The sequence below is a fragment of the Salvelinus fontinalis genome, chromosome 28 (assembly GCF_029448725.1).
Source record: "Salvelinus fontinalis isolate EN_2023a chromosome 28, ASM2944872v1, whole genome shotgun sequence".
NCBI lineage: Eukaryota > Metazoa > Chordata > Actinopteri > Salmoniformes > Salmonidae > Salvelinus > Salvelinus fontinalis.
Window position 1 is genome coordinate 31335478 of NC_074692.1, and position 17709 is coordinate 31353186.

Below are 17709 nucleotides of genomic sequence, written 5' to 3' on the forward strand. Positions count from 1 at the left end.
CCTCCCGATGCCACCCGGGAGGCCCTTGTGGGTACTATTTCATGAAGCTGCCAGTTGAGGGCTTGTGAGGCATCTGTTTCTCAAACTAGACACTCTAATGTACTTGTCTTCTTGCTCAGTTGTGCACCGGGGCCTCCCACTCCTCTTTCTATTCTGGTTAGAGCCAGTTTGTGCTATTCTGTGAAGGGAGTAGTACAGTCATGGCCAAAAGTTTTGAGAATGACACAAATATTAATTTTCACGTAGTTTGCTGCTTCAGTGTCTTTAGATATTTTTGTCAGATGTTACTATGGAATACTGAAGTATAATTACAAGCATTTCATGAGTGTTAAAGGCTTTTATTGACAATTACATGAAATTGATGCAAAGAGTCAATATTTGCAGTGTTGACCCTTCTTTTTCAAGACCTCTGCAATCCGCCCTGGCATGCTGTCAATTAACTTCTGGGCCACATCCTGACTGATCGCAGGCCATTCTTGCATAATCAATGCTTGGAGTTTGTCAGAATTTGTGGGTTTTTGTTTGTCCACCCGCCTCTTGAGGATTGAACACAAGTTCTCAATGGGATTAAGGTCTGGGGAGTTTCCTGGCCATGGACCCAAAATATTGATGTTTTGTTCCCCGAGCCACTTAGTTATCACTTTTGCCTTATGGCAAGGTGCTCCATCATGCTGGAAAAGGCATTGTTCGTCGCCAAACTGTTCCTGGATGTTTGGGAGAAGTTTCTCTCAGAGGATGTGTTGGTACCATTCTTTATTCATGGCTGTGTTCTTAGACAAAATTGTGAGTGAGCCCACTCCCTTGGCTGAGAAGCAACCCCACACATGAATGGTCTCAGGATGCTTTACTGTTGGCATGACACAGGACTGATGGTAGCGCTCACCTTGTCTTCTCTGGATAAGCTTATTTCCGGATGCCCCAAACAATCAGAAAGGGGATTCATCAGAGAAAATTACTTTATCCCAGTCCTCAGCAATCCAATTCCTGTACCTTTTGCAGAATATCAGTCTGTCCCTGATGTTTTCCTGGAGAGAAGTGGCTTCTTTGCTGCCCTTCTTGACACCAGGCCATCCTCCAAAAGTCTTCGCCTCACTGTGTGTGCAGATACACTCACACCTGCCTACTGCCATTCCTGAGCAAGTTCTGTACTGGTGGTGCCCCGATCCCGCAGCTGAATCAATTTTAGGAGACGGTCCTGGCGCTTGCTGGACTTTCTTGGGTGCCCTGAAGCCTTCTTCACAACAATTGAACCTCTCTCCTTGAAGTTCTTGATGATCCTATAAATGGTTGATTTAGGTGCAATCTTACTGGCAGCAATATCCTTGCCTGTGAAACTCTTTTTTTGTGCAAAGCAATGATGACGGCAAGTGTTTCCTTGCAGGTAACCATGGTTGACAGAGGAAGAACAATTATTCTAAGCACCACCCTCCTTTTGAAGATTCCAGTCTGTTATTCGAACTCAATTAGCATGACAGAGTGATCTACATCCTTGTCCTCATCAACACTCACACCTGTGTTAATGAGAGAATCACTGACATGATGTCAGCTGGTCCTTTTGTGGCAGGGCTGAAATGCATTGGACATTTTTGGGGGGGATTTGCATGGCAAAGAGGGACTTTGCAATTAATTGCAATTCATCTGATCTCTCTTCATAACATTCTGGAGTATATGCAAATTGCCATTATAGAAACTGAGGCAGCAGACTTTATGAAAATGTATATTTGTGTTATTCTCAAAACTTTTGGCCACGACTGTACACAGCGTTGTACGAGATCTTCAGTTTCTTGGCAATTTTGAGAATGGAATAGCCTTAATTTCTTAGAACAAGAACAGACTGACGAGTTTCAGAAGGCCATTTTGAGCCTGTCGTCGAACCCAGAAATGCTGATGCTCCAGATACTCAACTAGTCTAAAGAAGGCCAGTTTTATTGCTTCTTTAATCAGGTTTCAGTACGCCTATGAAGATATTCCATAGAAAAATCTGCCGTTTCTAGCTACATTAGTCATTTACAACATTAACAATTTCTACACTGTATTTCTGATCAATTTAATGTAATTCTTATGGACAAAAAAAATAGTTTTTCTTTCAAAAACAAGGATATTTCTAAGTGACCCCAAACTTTTGATGTGTTACCTACACTACCGTTCAATCAGTCAAAGGTTACAAACACTGCCTCCTGCACATACTGTAGGCAGACTTCAGTAACACATCACACACAGATTGACTAACTGGTGTACATACATGTACAGTATGTAGCCTGGCCAACTGATTGTTAGTGTGTGTTTTAAGTGGTAGTGCGCGCGCGCGCGTGTGTGTGTGTGTGTGTGTGTGTGTGTGTGTGTGTGTGTGTGTGTGTGTGTGTGTGTGTGTGTGTGTGTGTGTGTGTGTGTGTGTGTGTGTGTGTGTGTGTGGTGTGTATTTCAGGTGCTTCCTTTCCTGGCACTAGGTGTAGGTGTGGATGATGTGTTTCTCCTGGCCCATGCCTTCAGTGAGACGGGACAGAACAAGAGGATCCCATTTGAGGTGAGACACATCAACAACACTATGCTTCCACCACCACACTGATCACATTGGGCATGGCTTCTTCAACCCCTCCTGCAGGGACTAGTCTGAGAAATAATCTGCGTCCAGTTCTTGCCTTATTTAAAGCATAATGAATATGATTGTATGAACAGGGGGAACCTGATCCTAGATCAGCACTCTAAGACACTTTTTTAGATATGGGCTCTGGGGAAGATTGAAAACAAACCTATCCATCCCCCTTCCATCTCTCTGTCTCCCCCTCCTCTTATCCCTCACCTAGACAAATGTGTCTGAGCCTGTCTGAGCCTGTGATGCAACATCAAACACACACACACACACAAACATACACACAGCCAGACATTCAAATGTCTATAGGAGCGTACTTTGTATACACTAATGCATAGGATGTGGGGTCTTGAGGTCTGGGGTACTAAAACGGTTTGTAGAGTGTGTGTGTGCCTGCGTTTTGTGTGTGTGTGTGTGTGTGTGTGTGCCTGCGTGTGTGTGTGTGTGTGTGTGTGTGTGTGTGTGTGTGTGTGTGTGTGTGTGTGTGTGTGTGTGTGTGTGTGTGTGTGTGTGTGTGTGTGTGTGTGTGTGTGTGTGTGTGTGTGTGTGCCTGCGTGTGTGTGTGCCTGTGTGTGTGTGTGTGTGTGTAGGAGGGGATACACAGACATGTATTTACTTGTTTTTATTTTCCCCCTGATCTCTTACCTCCATCCCCAGATGAACAGTAAGCAGAGATGAACCTGATCTCTTACGTCTATCCCCAGATGAACAGTAAATAGAGATGAACCTGATCTCTTACCTCCATCCCCAGATGAACAGTAAACAGAGATGAACCTGATCTCTTACCTCCATCTCCAGATGAACAGTAAACAGAGATGAACCTGATCTCTTACCTCCATCCCCAGATGATCAGTAAACAGAGATGAACCTGATCTCTTACCTCCATCCCCGGATGAACAGTAAACAGAGATTAACCTGATCTCTTACCTCCATCCCCAGATGAACAGTAAACAGAGATGAACCTGATCTCTTACCTCCATCCCCAGATGAACAGTAAACAGAGATGAACCTGATCTCTTACCTCCATCTCCAGATGAACAGTAAACAGAGATGAACCTGATCTCTTACCTCCATCCCCAGATGAACAGTAAACAGAGATGAACCTGATCTCTTACCTCCATCTCCAGATGAACAGTAAACAGAGATGAACTTGATCTCTTACCTCCATCCCCAGATGAACAGTAAACAGAGATGAACCTGATCTCTTACCTCCATCCCCAGATGAACAGTAAACAGAGATGAACCTGATCTCTTACCTCCATCCCCAGATGAACAGTAAACAGAGATGAACCTGATCTCTTACCTCCATCCCCAGATGAACAGTAAACAGAGATGATCCTGATCTCTTACCTCCATCCCCAGATGAACAGTAAACAGAGATGAACCTGATCTCTTACCTCCATCTCCAGATGAACAGTAAACAGAGATGAACCTGATCTCTTACCTCCATCCCCAGATGAACAGTAAACAGAGATGAACCTGATCTCTTACCTCCATCCCCGGATGAACAGTAAATAGAGATGAACCTGATCTCTTACCTCCATCCCCAGATGAACAGTAAACAGAGATGAACCTGATCTCTTCTGTCTGACACTCACACTCTCTGTGTGTGGTCCTACACGTCCTCAACACTCCACACACGCTAGCGTTGGGACAGTCAACCTTTGTCCTGTCATGATGATGTACTCATGAAACATTGTGATATATGATGGCACCCTATTGGACCCAATATCTTAATTTTTTAATTTTGCGCTGCTTTGGTGGAATTCTCTGCTCTGTATATCTTAAATTCCTCTTGCGTTCTGCATATAACATATTTATTGAAATAGGCTACAGCAAATAGTAGGAATAGGCCAGTTACTAGGAGTGCCACCCGTGTGGTATTTACTGCGTGGCGCAAGCCATGTACCAAGTAGGCTAAACCATCGTCTGTCACATCACGACGTCGTCACCATCGAAAGGTTGGCTGTCTATCATCGTCTATCATCGTCACCCAACCCTAACAAACATAGTGTGAGTGTGATTCTGGGGCAGATAGGGCTAAGACGGGATGTATTGTGTTTTGTGTCTGCAGAACGTTAGTGAGATAAGTGTGTGAGCATCGGGTTTTTGATCTTAGTGTGTGTATAATAACTGTTAACACAGAAGTCAAATCTTGCGTGATTAAGTATTGTGTTCATACATGTTATAAATGAAGGTATCCACCCTCGCAAAAGGAAACTCTCAACCAAAGAGTGGGTAGGACGTTGTTTTCTTTCCTCTAAAAAGCCACACAAGCTGCATGCAGTCTTTCTACTCAGGCTTAGTAAGGTGTCATGGAGAGATAAGAGCAATGTATTCCACTCCTAAACACAACCCTACGAAACACCTGAGGCAGACACCTGTCATATATCTTAATCCAATCAAACACTTGCCTGAAGATCAAGTTGGAAGTTGGAACATACCAAGATGTTTTGCAGCTCTTGATATCTCCTTCCGTATGCTCTGCAATATATTTTTTTATCATATCATAGGCGTCATGATGTATCTCCTCTTGTAATGTGTTGTGTTTTGTATGCCCCTATCTGAACATGTTGAAATTCGAATGGATTTCTCTCTCTTTATCTCTCTTTATCTCTCTTTCTCTCTCTCTCTCTCTCTCTCTCTCTCTCTCTCTCTCTCTCTCTCTCTCTCTCTCTCTCTCTCTCTCTCTCTCTCTCTCTCTCTTTATCTCTCTTTATCTCTCTCTCTCTCTCTTTATCTCTCTTTATCTCTCTCTCTCTCTCTTTATCTCTCTTTATCTCTCTCTCTCTCTCTCTTTATCTCACTTTATCTCTCCTTATCTCTCGTTATCTCTCTTTATCTCTCTTTATCTCTCTTTATCTCTCTCTCTCTCTCTCTCTCTCTCTCTCTCTCTCTGTAGGACCGTACGGGGGAGTGTTTGAAGAGGACAGGGGCTAGTGTAGCTCTCACCTCCATCAGTAACGTCACTGCTTTCTTCATGGCAGCTCTCATCCCTATACCTGCCCTACGAGCCTTCTCTCTGCAGGTACCTGTGTGTGTGTGGTTGTGCTCGTGGTTGTGTTGCAGGTGTGTGTGTGGTTGTGCTCGTAGTTGTGTTGCAGGTGTGTGTGTGGTTGTGCTCGTGGTTGTGTTGCAGGTGTGTGTGTGGTTGTGTTGCAGGTGTGTGTGTGGTTGTGTTGCAGGTGTGTGTGTGGTTGTGCTCGTGGTTGTGTTGCAGGTGTGTGTGTGTGGTTGTGCTCGTGGTTGTGTTGCAGGTGTGTGTGTGGTTGTGCTCGTGGTTGTGTTGCAGGTGTGTGTGTGGTTGTGTTGCAGGTGTGTGTGTGGTTGTGTTGCAGGTGTGTGTGTGGTTGTGCTCGTGGTTGTGTTGCAGGTGTGTGTGTGTGGTTGTGCTCGTGGTTGTGTTGCAGGTGTGTGTGTGGTTGTGTTGCAGGTGTGTGTGTGGTTGTGTTGCAGGTGTGTGTGTGGTTGTGCTCGTGGTTGTGTTGCAGGTGTGTGTGTGGTTGTGCTCGTAGTTGTGTTGCAGGTGTGTGTGTGGTTGTGCTCGTGGTTGTGTTGCAGGTGTGTGTGTGGTTGTGCTCGTGGTTGTGTTGCAGGTGTGTGTGTGTGTGGTTGTGCTCGTGGTTGTGTTGCAAGTGTGTGTGTGGTTGTGTTGCAGGTGTGTGTGTGTGTGGTTGTGTTGCAGGTGTGTGTGTGTGTGGTTGTGTTGCAGGTGTGTGTGTGTGTGTGGTTGTGTTGCAGGTGTGTGTGTGTGGTTGTGGTTGTGTTGCAGGTGTGTGTGTGTGTGGTTGTGTTGCAGGTGTGTGTGTGTGTGTGTGTGTGGTTGTCAGGCGCTTTTTGACTTCATTCATCAAACTGAAAGTTAGACCCTTTTTGTGGCCTGATTGGTGATGGGCCCAATATCTGTCCACCGAACCCAATCCTCTTCCTGGGGTCCAGCACAATGAAGGCAGTTTATACTATTTTAAATACATTACAATACATTCACAGATTTCACAACACACTGTGTTCCCTCAGGCCCCTACTCCACCACTACCACATATCTACAGTACTAAATCCATGTGTACTTGTGTGTATAGTGCGTATGTTATTGTGTGTGTGTGTGTGCGTGTGTGTATAGTGCATATGTTATCATGTGTGTGTGTGTGTGTGTATGCATGTCTGTGCCTGTTTTTGTGTTGCTTCACAGTCCCGCTGTTCCATAAGGTGTTTTTTTCTGTTTTTTAAAATCTAATTTTACTGCTTTCATCAGTTACTTGATATGGAATAGAGTTCCATGTAGTCATGGCTCTATGTAGTACTGTGCGCCTCCCATAGTCTGTTCTGGATTTGGGGACTGTGAAGAGACCTCTTGTGGCATGTCTTGTGGGGTGTGCATGGGTGTCCGAGCTGTGTGCCAGTAGTTCAAACAGACAACTCGGTGCATTCAACATGTCAATACCTCTCATAAACACAAGTAATGATGAAGTCAATCTCTCCTCCACGTTGAGTCAAGAGATTGACATGCATATTATAACATTTTTCTCTCTGTGTACATCCAAGGGCCAGCCGTGCTCTGTTCTGAGCCAATTGCAAAGTCCCTTTTTGTGGCACCTGACCACACAACTGAACAGTAGTCCAGGTACGACAAAACTAGGGCCTGTAGGACCTGCCTTGTTGATAGTGTTAAGAAGGCAGAGCAGTGCTTTATTATGGACAGACTTCTCCCCATTTTAGATACTGTTGTATCAACATGTTTTTGACCATGACAGTTTACAATCCAGGTTTAATCCAAGCAGTTTAGTCACCTCGATTTACTCAATTTCCAAATTATTTATTACAATATTTAGTTGGGTTTAGTGAATGATTTGTCACAAATACAATGCTTTTAGTTTTAGAAATATTTAGGAGTAACTTTTTCCTTGCCACCCACTCTGGAACTAAGTGCAACTCTTTGTTAAATGTTGCGGCCATTTCAGTCGCTGTAGTAGCTGACGTGTATAGTGTCATTTGCATACATAGACACACTGGCTTTACTCAAAGCCTGTGGCATGTCATTAGTAAAGATTGAAAAAAGTAATGGGCCTAGACAGCTGCCCTGGGGAATTCCTGATTCTACCTGGATTATGTTGGAGAGGGTGTTCTTTAAAGGAATCCTCTCCAACATAATCCAGGTAGGGAGGTGGTTAAAGGGGCAATCTGCAGTTGCTACATCCATTTTTGGAATTATAAATCTATCATATGTATATGAAAAATATCATTTAGAAATGCCTCGTGCGTTTAGTTCAGCTGTCGTACCCTATCAGAACCCAAAACATAATCTTATTTTACTTCAATGTTTGTAAACAATGTACATGCAAACAAACGCTGTGTAGCCTCAAAACATGGTCCAAACTATAATTGTTATGTAATGGATGGTCAGTCCTTGCATCCATAGCTCTTTCTATGCATTTGAGAGTGGTTGCATTCCTCCAGTCCCATCCCTCAGCTTTTTACTGAAACAGTGGCAGGGGGGCTTTAACTTCGTTATGGTTGTTTGTTATGGGGGGGTTCTAATTTGACTCACATCTGTCATTAATTTGTGAAGAGAGGGAGGGGGGTAGACAGAGAGAGACAGAGAGAGGGGGGAAGTGTTAGAAGGGAAACAGTTATGTGTGTTTGAGAGATCAGTCTTTTCTTTCTTCTACTCTTCTCTCTTTCTCTCTCTCTTCTCTTCTCTCTCTCTCAACTGTGTATGTGGTGGAGTACCTTAACACACACACAGCTGTTTTACCTCTGACCACAGGAAGAGGTAGCTGAGTTCTTGTGCCATTGCCCTGACAACAAGCCCAGCTGCACGCTACACATACCACGCCACAGACATGTCTGACTTACACAGTTGAATCTGGTAATGAACGGTGTGGCTGTTGGACAAGTTGCGGAGACTAAATTACTTGGCGTTACCTTAGATTGGTAAACTGTCATGGTCAAAACATATAGATTCAATGGTTGTAAAGATGAGGAGAGGTCAGTCCCTAATAAAGAGATGCTCTGCTTTTTTGACACCACACTCCAAAATGCAAGTTCTGCAGGCTCTAGTTTAGTCTTATCTTGAATATTGTCCAGTCGTGTGGTCCAGTGCTGCAAGGAAAGACCTAGTTAAGCTGCAGCTGGCCCAGAACAGAGCGACACATCTTGCTCTTCACTGTAATCAGAGGGCTGATATAAATACTATGCATGCCAGTCTCTCTTGGCTCAGAGTTGAGGAGAGACTGACTGCATCACTTCTTCTTTATATAAGACGCATTAACGTGTTGAAAATCCCGAATTGTTTGCGTAGTCAATTTACACACAGCTCTGACACACACACTTATCCCGCCAGACATGCCACCAGGGGTCTTTTCACAGTCCCCAAATCCAGAACAAATTCAAGAAAGTGTACAGTATTATATGGAGCCCTTATTGCATGGAACTACATTCCATATCATATCGCTCAAATTAACAGCAAACCTGGTTTAAAAAAACAGATCAAGCAACACCTCGCGACACAAAGCCTCTCCCCTATTTGACCTAGATAGTTTGTGTGTATGCATTGATATGTAGGCTACGTGTGTCTTTAAATTTTTTTTATGTAGTTCTGTGCTTGAGTTGTTCTTGTTTATTGATGTTCTGTATTATGTCATTCTGTATAATGTTTCATGTTTTGTGTGGAACCCCAGGAATGGGGATTCTAATAAAATACACAACTCACACACACACACACGCGCATGCCCCCTCGTACGCACACGCGCGCACACACACACCCACTCACTCACTCCTACACTCACTCACCTCACTCCTACACTCACTCAATCACTCACTCCTACACACACTCACTCCTACACACACTCTCACTTACACTCACTCACATTTACACTCACTCTCTCCTGATACAGGCCAGACGTTACTCTACTCTCATAGTGAAGCCAATATTAGTATGTGTGGACAGATGGCTTTAGTACAGGGGTCTGTCAAACATGATCTACTTACCCCAAAGGTCTGATTGAACCAGGACACACACACACACACACACACACACACACACACACACACACACACACACACACACACACACACACACACACACACACACACACACACACACACACACACACACACACACACACACACACACACACACACACACACACACACACACACACCACTTGTTCACAAACCCAAGCTATATGAGCCCACTTACCTGACACACATATTCGTGCGCTCACATGTGCAGTGTCTTCAGAAAGTATTCACACCCCTTGACTTTTTCAACATTTTGTTGTGTTACAGCCTGAATTTAAAATTGATTAAATTGAAAGGTTGTGCCACAATGTCAAAGTGTAATTTTGTTTTTACAATTTTTTACAATTTTTTTTGTTTTTGTGTTACCCCATCTCAGTACCCTACACATACATTGATCTGTAAGGTCACTCAGTCGAGTAGTTAATTTCGAACACAGATTCAACCACAAACACCACAGAGGTTTTCCAATGCCTCGCAAAGAAGGGCACCTATTGGTAGATGGGTATAAAGAAAAGCAGACACTGAATATCTCTTTGAGCATGTTGAAGTTATTAATTGCACTTTGGGTGGTGTATCAATACACCCAGTCACTGTAAAGATACAGTTGTCCTTCCTAACTCAGTTTCCGTAGAGGAAGGAAACCGCTCAGGGATTTCAAACAGGACTAAAGAGATACATATATCCCCACTAAAGAGATAAATATACCCCCACTAAAGAGATAAAGATATCCCCCAGTAAAGAGATAAATACTGTATATCTCCCACTAAAGTGATAAATATATCTCCCACTAAAGAGATAAATATATCCCCCACTAAAGAGTTAAATATATCCCCACCTAAAGAGATAAATATATCCCACACTAAAGAGATAAAGATAGCCCCCACTAAAATTGATAAAGATAGCCCCCACTAAAGAGATAAAGATACCCCCCACTAAAGAGATAAAGGGCATGTGATGTGTTGTGGGTTTTTCTCCCTCTCCTCCTCTGCCTTTCTCTCTTTTTCTCCCTCTCTCTCTCTCTCTCTGCCTTTCTCTCTTTCTCTCTCTGCCTTTCTCTCTTTCTCTCTCTGCCTTTCTCTCTCTCTCTGCCTTTCTCTCTCTCTCTCTCTCTCTCTCTCTCTCTCTCTCTGCCTTTCTTTCTCTCTCTCTTTCTCTCTCTCTCTCTCTCTCTCTCTCTCTCTCTCTCTCTCTCTCTCTCTCTGCCTCTCTCTCTCTCTCTCTCTCTGCCTTTCTCTCTCTCTCTCTCTCTCTGCCTTTCTCTCTCTCTCTCTCTCTCTCTCTCTCTGCCTTTCTCTCTTTTCCTCTCTTTTTCTCTCTTTTCCTCTCTTTTTCTCTCTTTTTCTCTCTTTCTCTCTCTCGTGTTGTGTAAGGAATTGAGACTTTACAATGAGGTAAGGAATGAGTGAAGGAGGGGGAGTGTTGTGTATGTTTGTGTGTGTGTGTCTAGTTGGTGTTAAGTCGTGGTTACAGTGGGAGGGAATAGGGTGCTGTAAATTGGCATTAGTGAGAACGTGTGTAGGGGTGTGTGTATGTGTGTTGTCTGCGAGCCCTAGTGCCTGCTCATCACCTCAAGCCCTGCAGGCCTCTGTCTACCTGGGTGGTCTGGCACATGCACAGGACTAGTGTGTGTGTTCAGTGGTCTGGCAGCTACACAGGATCCAGATTGTGTTCTGGGCAGGGACCCAGCCTAACCCCACCCTCGTCTCTCTACTCCTCTCACTCTGTCTCTCTATACTCACGCTCCCTTTCTCATTTTCTTTCCTCTAGGTCCACCTCTTACACTCTAACACATGAAAAAATATTATAGTATACTATGATATACACTACGTTCAAAAGTTTGCGGTCACTTTTGAAATGTCCTTGTTTTTGAAAGAGAAGCACATTTTTTTGTCCATTAAAATAACATAAAATTGATCAGAAATAAAGTGTAGACATTGTTAATGTTGTAAACGACTATTGTAGCTGGAAACGGCTGATTTTGAATGGAATATCTATGTAGGCGTACACATCAAATCAAATTGTATTGGTCACATACACACGGTTAGCAGATGTTAATGCGAGTGTAGCGAAATGCTTGTGCCAACAGTGCATTAATATCTAACAAATAATCTAACAATTCTCAACAACTACCTAATACACACAATCTAACAAGTAATCTAACAATTCCCCAACAACTACCTAATACACACAAATCTAACAAGTAATCTAACAATTCTCAACAACTACCTAATACACACAATCTAACAAGTAATCTAACAATTCTCAACAACTACCTAATACACACAAATCTAACAAGTAATCTAACAATTCCCCAACAACTACCTAATACACACAATCTAACAAGTAATCTAACAATTCCCCAACAACTCCCTAATACACACAAATCTAACAAGTAATCTAACAATTCTCAACAACTACCTAATACACACAATCTAACAAGTAATCTAACAATTCTCAACAACTACCTAATACACACAATCTAACAAGTAATCTAACAATTCTCAACAACTACCTAATACACACAATCTAACAAGTAATCTAACAATTCTCAACAACTACCTAATACACACAATCTAACAAGTAATCTAACAATTCCCCAACAACTACCTAATACACACAATCTAACAAGTAATCTAACAATTCTCAACAACTACCTAATACACACAATCTAACAAGTAATCTAACAATTCTCAACAACTACCTAATACACACAATCTAACAAGTAATCTAACAATTCCCCAACAACTACCTAATACACACAAATCTAAAGGGGTGAATGAGAATATGTACATGTAAGTATATGGATGAGCGATGGCCGAGCACATAGGCAAGGTGCTGTACATGGTGTAAAATACAGTATATACATGTAATATGAGTAATGTAAGATTTGTAAACATTATTAAAGTGGCATTATTTAAAGTGACATTGTTTAAAGTGACTAGTGATCCATTTATTAAAGTGTCCAGTGATTGGGTCTCAATGTGGGCAGCAGCCTCTCTGAGTTAGTGACTGCTGTTTAGCAGTCTGATGGCCTTGAGATAGAAGCTGTTTCTCAATCTCTCGGTTCTCAATTTCAGAGGCCCATTATCAGCAACCATTACTCCTGTGTTCCAATGGCACGTTGTGTTAGCTATTCCAAGTTTATCATTTAAAATAACCCTTTTGTAATTGTGTTAGCACAGCTGAAAACTGTTGCCTGATTAAAGAAGCAATAAAACTGGCCTTCTTTAGACTCGCAGAACCCGCAAAACACCAGTCTCAATGTCAGCAGTGAAGAGGCAATTCTGGGATGCTGGCCTTCTAGGCCGAGTTGCAATGAAAAGGCAATACTTTTTTTATTTTTAAATGGGCAAAATAACACAAATACTGGACAGAGGAACTCTGCCTAGAAGGCCAGCATCCCAGAATCACCTCTTCACTGTTGACGTTGAGACTGGTGTTTTGCGGGTACTATTTAACCTCTCTGCGCTACGGATCCCTTCAGCAGGATCATTTTCCTAAACAACCGCTGAATTGCAGGGCGCAAAATATTACAAAAAATATTTATAATCATGCAATCACAAGTGAAATATACCAAAACACAGCGTAGCTTGTTGTTAATCCACCTATCGTGTCAGATTTTGAAAATATACTTTACAGCGAAAGCAATCCAAGCTTTTGTGAGTGTATCAATCAATGCTAGAACAGCTAGCCCCAAATTAGCATGTTCACGAAAGTCAGAAAAGCAATAAAATTAATCGCTTACCTTTGATAATCTTCAGATGTTTGCACTCACAAGACTCCCAGTTACACAATAAATGTTCTTTTTGTTCGATAAATATTACTTTTATAACAAAAAAACGCCATTTGGGTTGCGCGTTATGTTCAGAAAACAACAGCCTCGTTCCGTTCGACGAAAATTCCAAAAAGTATCCGTAATGTTCGTAGAAACATGTCAAATGTTTTTTATAATCAATCCTCAGATTGTTTTTAACATACATAATCGATAATATTTCAACCGGACCGTAACCTATGTAATAAAAGAGAGAAAGAAAATGGAGAGTTACCCCTCTCTCGTGCAGGAACTAATCAAAGGACACCTGACTAGTTTTGAAAATTCTCACTTATTTTTCAAAATAACCTGTCTAGGATCAGCGTGGCGCTAGCGGCACACCCCCCCCCCCCCCACTGAAAAACCAGTGCCGCGAAATTCAAAAAAAATATTTTTTTTAAATATTTAACTTTCACACATTAAAGTCCAATACAGCTAATGAAAGACACAGATCTTGTGAATCCAGTCAACATTTCCGATTTTTAAAATGTTTTACAGGGAAGACACAATATGTAAAGATGTACATCTATTACCTAAAAACACATTAGCATAATCCACCATCTTTTATTTGTCCACCAACACCAGTAGCCATCACCAATTCGGCTAAACTAAGATATTTATAGCCCCTAACCAACAAAAAAACTCATTAGATGACAGTCTGATAACATATTTATGGTATGGGATAGGTTTTGTTAGAAAAAAGTGCATATTTCAGGTAGATGGCATAGTTTACAATTGCACCCACCATCACAAATGGACTAGAATAATTACAATGAGCAACGTGTTTACCTAACTACTAATCATCAAACATTTCGTAAAAATACACAGCATACACGAATCGAAAGACACAGATCCTGTGAATACAGACAATATTTCAGATTTTCTAAGTGTCTTACAGCGAAAACACAATAAATCGTTATATTAGCTTAGCACATAGCAATTAGCAGCCCAGCATTGATTCTAGCCAAAGTGAGCGATAAAAGTCAACATCGCCAAAAGATATTAATTTTTTCACTAACCTTCTCAGAATTCTTCCGATGACACTCCTGTAACATCATATTACAACATGCATATACAGTTTGATCGAAAATGTTTATATTTAGCCACCAAAATCATGGTTAGACAATGTGAAATGTAGCTCAGCTGGTCAGAAAATGTCCTTGCGCCACTTAGACAGTGATCTACTCTTATACATAAATACTCATAAACGTGACTAAAAAATATAGGGTGGACAGGGATTGATAGACAATTTAATTCTTAATACAATTGCGTTATTACATTTTTTAATTTATCCTTACTTTTCAATACAGTTTGCGCCAAGCGAAGCTACGTCAAAAAACATGGCGTCCTAAGCCACTAAAATGTTTCGACAGAAACACGATTTATCATAATAAAAATGTCCTACCTTGAGCTGTTCTTCCATCAGTATCTTGGGCAAAGGATCCTTTCTTGGGAGAAATCGTCTTTTGGTGGAAAGCTGTCCTCTTGCCATGTGGAAATGTCAACTGCGTTCGGGATGAACTGAAAAGCGTGCCCAACTTTTCACATCGTTGCAAAAATAAATGTCCCAAAATCGCACTAAACGGATATAAATTGCTATAAAACGCTTTAAATTAACTACCTTATGATGTTTTTAACTCCTATAACGAGTGAAAAGATGACCGGAGAAATATAACAGGCTAAACTAAAGCTTGGAACAGGAGAGGGTCGGTGTCCTCCACGCGCGTTACGCAGCAAGAAAAGACTTGCTAGCTACAGGGTTTTTTCATTTGTAGGGCCTGTGAACGCGCAATCGACCCCGTTGGAATCGTCATCACGTAAAGGCATCCAGGGGAAGACGTAAGAAGTGTCCGTATAGTCATAGCAACGACAGTGCCCTTATAACTGACTTCAGAAGAGTGGCCAACATTTCTCAAATCTGACTCCATGTCAGGGAAATTGCTGTAGAATGGGCTCTGTTCCACTTAGAGACAAAATTTCAACTCCTATAGAAACTATAGACTGTTTTCTATCCAATAATAATAATAATATGCATATTGTACGATCAAGGATTTTGTGGGAAGCCGTTTAAAAAATTAGCCAAATTAGCATAAATAGTGTAAACAGCGCCCCCATCCCCAACAGGATAAAAGCCTGAAACTATGTCTAAAGCCTGGTCATAGCCTGAGGAAGCCATTGGAAAATGAATCTGGTTCATACCCCTTTAAATTGAAGAAAGACGGGAAATGAAACACAGATTTAAAAAAATAATAATAATCACTTCCGGGCTAGATTTCCTCAGGTTTTCAGTTTTGTTAAACTCACAGACAATATTTTGACAGTTTTGGAAACTTTGGAGTGTTTTCTATCCTAATCTGTAAATTATATGCATATTCTACGATCTGGAACTGAGAAATAGTCCGTTTACCTTAGGAACGTTATTTAAAAAAAAAAATCTGACCCCTAGCGTCAAGAAGTTAATGAAACTGCCAGTTGTGGACTTGTGAGGCATCTGTTTCTCAAACTAGACACTCTAATGTACTTGTCTTCTTGCTCAGTTGTGCACCGGGGCCTCCCACTCCTCTTTCTATTCTGGTTAGAGCCAGTTTGCCCTGTTCTGTGAAAGGAGTAGTACACATCGTTGTACGATATGTTCAGTGGGGATATATTTACAGTACAACACGTTAATTGTGGACGTGATTGTCATTGCAGAGTAGAGTAATATGGATAAATAAATGACATTATCATAGTACACATACATTTATTTGTAGGCCTACCATAGTACGCACCACAATATACTATTGTAAACTATAGTAGGTATTATAGTATAATATGGTAAAACTTCTTATGGGACAGCCTAAAAATCTACAGTAAGTGCTATTACAGTTTTTCCTCAATTGTGTAATAGCTTTTTTGGAACAATGTTGTTGACTTTCAGAGAGTCCAAAAGTCACAGAACTCTGTAGCCTTTTGCAAAACAGTAAATACATTTTCAAAAAGTAATTTCCTTTTCAAAACAAAAATAAATTCAGCAAAACTATATTACACTCTAAAAATTGCAACTACATTCATCAAAAGATCATGACTGCCTGCAAAAAGATTAACACAACCATACTTGTCTCTTGAGTCCAAGCAGACAATACAGAAAGTTAGTCTGTGTTTAAAAAATCCCAGTAGATCAATTCATTTTCTTTGCAGTCACTAAATCATGATGATCAAAATTGGAAATACAACTATCCAAAGGTGCAGCATTGTGGGCAATTACTCTCCTTGTATGTATATTTCACCAAAAATGTCATACATATCAAAAACTATTCCTGATAAAAAAAATGAAATAAACATTAAGCACATTGTGTGCTGGATTCATTCATTGGTATCATCAAAATCCAATTCCATGTGTTCAATACAAAGGTTGGTTTTCTCATAGTTTTATACATTTTTCATTGGCGCACAGAAAGACATTCCACACTAGAAATATGGAAAGGTGCAGTGGTGTAAAGTAAATAAGTAAAAATGAAGTACTACTTAAGTTTTTTTTGTAGTATCTGTACTTTAATTTATTATTTATATTTTTTCACAACTTTTACTTTTATTCCACTACATTTCTAAAGAAAATAATGTAGTTTTTACCTCATACATTTTCCCTGACACCCAAAAGTACTTGTTACATTTTGAATGCCGGCGACAGTACCCAGTCCAGAGCTTCCGGCGACAGTACCCAGTCCAGAGCTTCGGGCGGCGTTTCACAGTCCGGAACCTCCAAAGATGAGCCACAGTCCGGAACCTCCAACGCCGGGTCACAGATCGGAACCTCCAACGACGGGCCACAGTCCGGAACCTCCAACGACGGTCCCTAGTCTGGAGCCTCCAGCGACGATCCCCAGTCCGGGGCCTCCAGCGACGATCCCCAGTCCGGGGCCTCCAGCGACGATCCCCAGTCCGGGGCCTCCAGCGACGGTCCCCAGCCCGGGGTCTCCAGTGACGGTCTCCAGCCCGGGGTCTCCAGCGACGGTCCCCAGCTCGAGGTCTCCAGCGACGGTCCCCAGTCCGGGATCTCCAGCGAAGGTCCCCAGCCCGGGGTCTCCAGCGAGGGTACCCGGTCCGGATCTACATAGGCGTAGGGATCAGTGTAAAGAGGGGGGCAGCATCCAGAACCAGAGCCGCCACCGAGGGTAGATGCCCACCTGGACCATCCCCTATAAGTTCAGGTTTGCAGTCGGGAGTCCGCACCTTTGGGGGGGGAGGGGGGGGCTTACTGTCAAGCCCTGACCTTAGTTATCTATGTTTTCTTTATTATTTTGGTTAGGTC

General features: G+C 42.0%; 1 protein-coding gene across 2 annotated transcripts in view; it reads left to right on the top strand.

The window, feature by feature from the left end:
* Positions 1-17709, top strand: part of LOC129826590 (protein patched homolog 1-like) — a 164034-nt gene that overhangs the window by 85218 nt on the left and 61107 nt on the right. For both annotated transcript variants that reach the window (XM_055887495.1, XM_055887496.1), the window contains exons 11-12: positions 2426-2524; positions 5493-5618. In XM_055887495.1, the coding sequence (XP_055743470.1) occupies positions 2426-2524; positions 5493-5618 (225 nt within the window). The remainder of the gene's footprint in view (positions 1-2425; positions 2525-5492; positions 5619-17709) is intronic.